The sequence below is a fragment of the Pelmatolapia mariae genome, linkage group LG23, assembly GCF_036321145.2.
Source record: "Pelmatolapia mariae isolate MD_Pm_ZW linkage group LG23, Pm_UMD_F_2, whole genome shotgun sequence".
Classification (NCBI taxonomy): domain Eukaryota; kingdom Metazoa; phylum Chordata; class Actinopteri; order Cichliformes; family Cichlidae; genus Pelmatolapia; species Pelmatolapia mariae.
The window spans coordinates 47,684,453-47,690,452 of NC_086246.1; the positions used below are offsets into that span (position 1 = coordinate 47,684,453).

The window sequence follows — 6,000 nt, forward strand, 5'->3', positions numbered from 1 at the left end:
ATTTTTTACATTCAGCAAATCCACATCTAAGTGCTAAAGACACCACCACCCTACGTTTAGTTGTCCAAAGGTGCTCTACAGCCTCAGACAGAAGCAAAGCTGGTATGAGCTTCCTTCTGTTAGTGTATCCCCTCATGACCGAGCATTACTTAAGTGACTTAGTCTAATAGAAAAGTAAGAATATCCTTCCCCTCTATCCCCTGCACCAGTAATTCTTGACTATAGACAGTATAAATATGGATGTAGGCGCCCCCATGTTGTCTGTCTTAAACCTCCATTCTCTTTAATGGCCACCAGGGGGAGACACCTGTGGTGGCAAAAAATAAAAATAAAAAATCTGCAAGCACTATCCCACTGAGTTTATGGGCTCAGTCACTGATTTCATACTTTATAAAACAGTGGTGGCGTGGTGTAGTGTTGCAGTTTGAGACGAGGAGGTGTACTCCTAATGTTCCAAACCTGGATAAATGAGAGGGTTGCATCTGGAACGGCATCGAGCATAAAACCGGGTCATTAATCCCAATCTGTGCGCTGTGGTGAACTCAATAAACCATAAAGTCCGTTTTGTAAATTTTGATCATTGTAAGTTTCAGAAAGGCGAATAACCCAGAATCTGAGCCTACATTTCACAGTCAGATCCACCCCTTACTTCATTATGAACACGCCCAGTGTGTTTTATTTTGAGACACTCATACATGCACCGTGCTATTCTAACCACTGAATATACAATTATCCCTGTTTATTACAACAACTATCAGTTTTTAGGAAACAGTGAAAAGTTTTTTTATATTTATGACCATTTTTTAAGGTTAAAATTATTAAGCTTTGATGCTGACAGGGTGGGGAAGATGGAAAATAACCAATTGAGTTGCATATTTTTTCACTTGGTTTGTTGGGAGTGATAAAAATATGGAATACTATAAACCACTATGCTCTCCTCCAACAGGCTGAGATAGTCAAGAGATTGAATGGGATCTGCGCACAGGTCCTCCCCTACCTGTCTCAGGAGGTAAGCGCGTGCACACACACACGCACACACTCTGGCACAGAGACGTCAATAACCCTCTGACCCTCAGCACTATTCCTTACATCCTGGAATGAGATCACCCTCATTCCCACCTCATTACCTCTCCACCTCCGTGACCTCAAGCTCAGCATCCCTCTTCTCTCCTCCCATCATTCATCATCACTTGCTTCCTGTGTTTCTTTCCACCTCAATTTCCATTTCACCCTGCCCCCACCTCGATTCTGCCATATTCAATCTGTCCCATCCTCACGGTTGTCCCTTCCCCCCTCCCCTTTTGACCTCTTCCTTCACTCCCATCTTTCCCTCCATTTTTCCCTCCTTTGCCTCCTCCTACTCCATCCAACTCTTCTCTTGCTTTATACATGTGTGTGTTTGTGTCAGTGTAATAAATGGCTGTGCGATTCAGATAAGCCATGCTCTTATCTGCCCACCAGGGGGTTGACCTCCACCCATTACAGCACACCAGCCAACCATCCATTCCCGGGTGTCACACAAGGCGTGTGTGTGTGTGTGTGTGTGTGTAACTGGATGAATAGCAAAATGGTCAGAGGGGGAGGCGCAACACCAGAGAGGGTAGTCGGGTCTCTGTTGGGACTATTGATATTGATCTAACCTCTCCACCCACCCCCAACTCTCCTCCCTATGTTTCTGTCTCGCTTTTATTGTCTTTCTCACTTTCCTCCTCTTGTCTTTACCCCCTGCCTCCCCCCCCTCTCCCACCCACCATCTCCAGCACCAGCAGCAGGTCCTGGCAGCCATAGAGAGGGCCAAGCAGGTCACCCCCCCAGAGATGAACTCCATCATAAGGGTACGTTGTTGCAGCCCTAACCCTGCCTGAAAAAGTGCAAATATTGACCAACCCGATCAATTCTATTGTTTTCTTTTACATCTTGCATTTATTGACTTATTGTTTGTGAGGATAAAAACCTTTGTGTTTTTCTCAAGACCTAAAATGCGCTTCTCGTTTTTTTTTTAATTGCTTTTTTATATCGTGTGAAATGAAAAACCCTAAACCTCAAAGGTTTCCTCCCCCAATCTGTTTCCTCCTAAACAGAGCATTATAAAAATAAATAAGCTTTTATTAGCTTCAATTGCTAATGAAAAACATTAAAATGACCCATAAATCATGATTATATTCAAGCGCTGGTAATGTATGCCTGCACAGTAAAATAAACATTTATAATTGTTCCCACTGTTTTGTTTAAGCAGCTCTGGGAACAGTGAATTTTTAAAGGGTTTCTCTAGAGTTATATTGATGGAGTCCAAGAGAAACTTTTAAAGCACAGACTTTCATTTTTTGTTCTGATGCACCAAAAGTTGGAATATAAGAAATTAACTTTTCTAGAAGTGGCTAAGCTCCAAAGAAATGCTGGATTCTTCTGTTAAAGCATCCATGCCTTGGATTTTTTTTATTTAGGTTTCATGTTAAATGTGCAGATTTAAGTAAAGATAACCTCGGGGCTGTCCTCGTGGCATTATTAGGGTTAAAATCTCTTCTACACTTATGTCTTAGGAGTGTGTAGTACTCTTCATCACGAGTAAACTACTTTTTGTGTCTTTTAAAAGTGGAGGTATCCATCCCATCAAGGGGATAAATTTGATTATGCCACAATCCTGTCCATTGAAACAATTACAGCACAGTTATCTCGCTAGCTAAAATACCAAATCAGTACAAACCAGGCCAGCTCGTTAGCCTGCTATGCGCAGATATTCTTTATATCGGCAGCTTTAACTACTTCAGCTACGCTTCATCATTATCAGCCTCGTGTTAGCTATCCTAGCTCCTCCATCATTTCACTATTGTCTAGTGTTCGCTAGCCCAGCCACTCCATCACTGTGATGGATGATTCACGGTGGTGCGTTGCTTTTGTCTTTGTGTCTGCGACTTGTGATAAAGAAGGTGGCGCTCTGCGTTGGCGTTTGTGGTAGGGCGTTCTGTTGTCGGTGGATCTTTTGCTTTGACTTTAGTCACATCATGTAGAAAGTTAGAGGATCAGCAGGGGCAGTTATGTGTCGATTATAAGAGGTCAGAGGGAACTGCCGTAAAAATGAACTCACTTTTGGGTGTGTGTAAAAGAGAAGCGTGGCAGTAACAATGTATCTTTCTGTACTTTAAAATCAAAGGCATGTCGATCCCATGATATTGTTTTTGCCAGTTCTGTGCTCAGATACCTCTTTGTCTGCACTTGTTTTCTTAGGCTTTTATACATCTTAAAAACTGCATCTATTATAAATAAGCTATGTGTATCTTCTACTGAGCATGTGCATTGATATGTGCGTTCCATCTATCCTGTTGTCTATAAACTATTAGCGCTGTGCCTCAAGGGTTATATATTAAACATGACTTGTGGTTCTATAATAGGTCTGTCCTGTGTTTTGCAGTGATTTGTGCGCTTGATCTATCCTACTCTCTCTAAGTTGAGTCTGATTCTTTTCCATGCAGCAGCAGCTCCAGGCTCACCAGCTGTCTCAGCTTCAGGGCCTGGCCCTGCCCATGACTCCGCTGCCACTGAGCCTGAGCCAGCCGACTCTCCCTGCCGTCACCACCTCCTCTGGTCTCTTCTCCCTCTCTTCCCTGCTGGCCTCTCAAGCCCAGCTGGCCAAGGAGGAGAAAGCATCGCGGGATGGAGTCGACAGCCACCGTGAGGAGGATGGAGACAAGTCTGATTAGATGGTGTTTCAGCCCTATTCAGCTCTGTTTTTATCCAGAGACCTGAATCCCTAGATTCAAACCCACTTGGCCTATAGCCTCTCCCCCAGGTCTCCCTCTCTTTGACACTACCTAACATGGGCTTCAATTTCATCTCTTCAGACCCCCTAGCCAACCCCATTATTGGGAGGTCTTTGGCACATACCACCTTATATCCTGGTATTCACCATAGTTGGGTTGTTTCTATATCTTTTTTTTTTTTTAAGCCATGAGACTGTCGCTCTCTTATGTATCTTGTATCTTCAAGTGCTCTCTCTCTCTCTCTCTCTCTTTTTTTGCATGTGATTAAGCCACATTTATCCCTTTTTTTAAAAGAAAATCAGGACTACTTTCTATTTCTGTTTCTTCCTGCCTCCCTCTTGCTTTTTCTCTCTCTTCTGATTCCTGTTGAGTTTCCGTGTTTTCCTTTCTTCTCCATGCCTCTCTCTCTTCCTCCCTGTCTTCCTCCCACCTCTTGCCTCTGCCTCTTTCGTAGGTCCTTGTTAGACAGGACTGATCCGTCAGACTGAATGCACTGTTCCGTAGGTGTTAAAACAGAAAAACTGTTAAACACTTGGATTTGCTGGCAAGCTGTAAAACTTGTTAGATGCAACACAGGATTCCTAAAAACTTCATTTTCCCAACATAAAGGTCTCACCAAGATCAGCAGTGTTGATATTTCATGGTATTTCACCTCGCGTGTATTCATTCTAAGCTAAAAGTGGGCTCAAAGTTTAAATGTTGGATTGATAAAAGATCAGAGAATTGTTTAAATAATGCCCTGGCTAAAGACAGAAGCGTACTTAAAAGCTATACTCACTTTCTAATCAAAAACCTCTGCCTTCAAAAGAGAATCGGTGTTATGAAAAGACATATCTGGGCAAATTAGAGATTTTGTGAGTAATCCTAATTTTATATAAAATAAAAGCATGTTCTTAGATCCGACTTAATGCTGAGAGCCGTCAGAGTAGATAACAGACCCACCTCGATAAGTAATCCCCCGGACGTTTGATCCTTGCCCGACTCTGTGAGGTACGTTGGATAAATCCACCCAGCACCTTAACTGAAAGGCATCATTAAACGGAGCTGAGGTAGCACAACGTGCAGCAAAGAGAAGTAACGCCACTTCACGTCCACACCCTCCCACCATCTTTTTCCTCTTTAATGTGCACTAATATCAGAGCAGACACTGAGGGGAGAAAGAGTGCATGTTGTGTGTTTGACAGCAGAGGGCAGCGTGTGTCTTTGAAGCATCCTCCTCGCTTGGTTCAGGCTTGTGCAGAACAAGGACAATGACAGGGTGCAGACTGTGTCACAAAGGGAATGGCTTATTTATCCAATCTGAGTGTGCAAACTTAACACACAGTAGACACTAGACCGGTGGCATCAATTACTGCAGTGATCCAGTTCTCGAAAAGTGGTCTGCTTTGGTTTATTTTGGTCTCTAAATGGAACGACTCCATCCTAGCATGAAACAAAAACACGGGCTCTGTGTAAATTCACTTTTAAATACCCTACGATTCACTGCACATAAAGATCTTTCACATATCAGATTAATCCTGCATTATACAGTTGATTTAATGCCTACATGGGGCACTGAGTATGATTGAATATAGTTACATTACTGTAATTCACACAGATGAAGCACAAGTGCATTCTACAGCTGCTGCTATGAATCCAAACTAAACAAAAACACCCCCTTCAAACAGAAAGGTCCTGTATGCTCTTGGTTGTTTTCAGATTAGACCTCGAGTCTGCTGGAAGCTGGGCGAAACTATGCCAGCCCGCCACAACATTGATGATCTCATTGCAGTACAAAGTTCAGCTGCGAAATCTTCTGGTTTGGCTTTCCTTTAGATGTTATTAAGAGCAACGGCACCCCTGCCACATTGCTGAAGGTCTTTATCCGGTCCCAGAGGATCTACTACCACCGTCCTGGTGCCAGACGCCAAAGGACAATTCCCAGATGTCTCGTTTCCATGCACCAACCTGTTGGACCTTTTTTGGAGGTGCAAGGTAACATACTCAGTCTTAGGCAGATGGCTTTAAAGTTGTGGTTGATTATTTTATTAAAATACCACTTCATCTTTTACCAAATTCTTAGTAAAAAAAAAAAAAAGTTCTGCTCCATGTGGGGGTCTGCAAAAAATGTAGTAGACACGCAAGACGTCTGCCCAAATTACCTCCGTGTGGAACTATTGATATTGTCATTTCTAACGAGTTCGGTAGAAACACCCTTCAGGCACATGTTGACGTTGCATAGTTTGTCCAACAGAGGGCACTC

At 43.0% G+C, this 6,000-nt stretch overlaps 1 protein-coding gene across 2 annotated transcripts in view; it reads left to right on the top strand.

Moving 5' to 3' along the window:
* Nucleotides 1–4,843, top strand: part of tle5 (TLE family member 5, transcriptional modulator) — a 48,226-nt gene extending 43,383 nt beyond the window's left edge. The window contains exons 5-7 of one of the 2 annotated variants that reach the window (XM_063466709.1): nucleotides 947–1,009; nucleotides 1,761–1,835; nucleotides 3,474–4,843. In XM_063466709.1, coding sequence (XP_063322779.1) covers nucleotides 947–1,009; nucleotides 1,761–1,835; nucleotides 3,474–3,698 — 363 coding nt within the window. In that variant the 3' untranslated portion in view covers nucleotides 3,699–4,843. Of the gene's footprint in view, nucleotides 1–946; nucleotides 1,010–1,760; nucleotides 1,836–3,470 lie in introns of both variants that reach the window. The other variant, XM_063466708.1, reaches the window with a different exon arrangement.
* The last annotated feature ends 1,157 nt before the right edge of the window (nucleotides 4,844–6,000 follow it).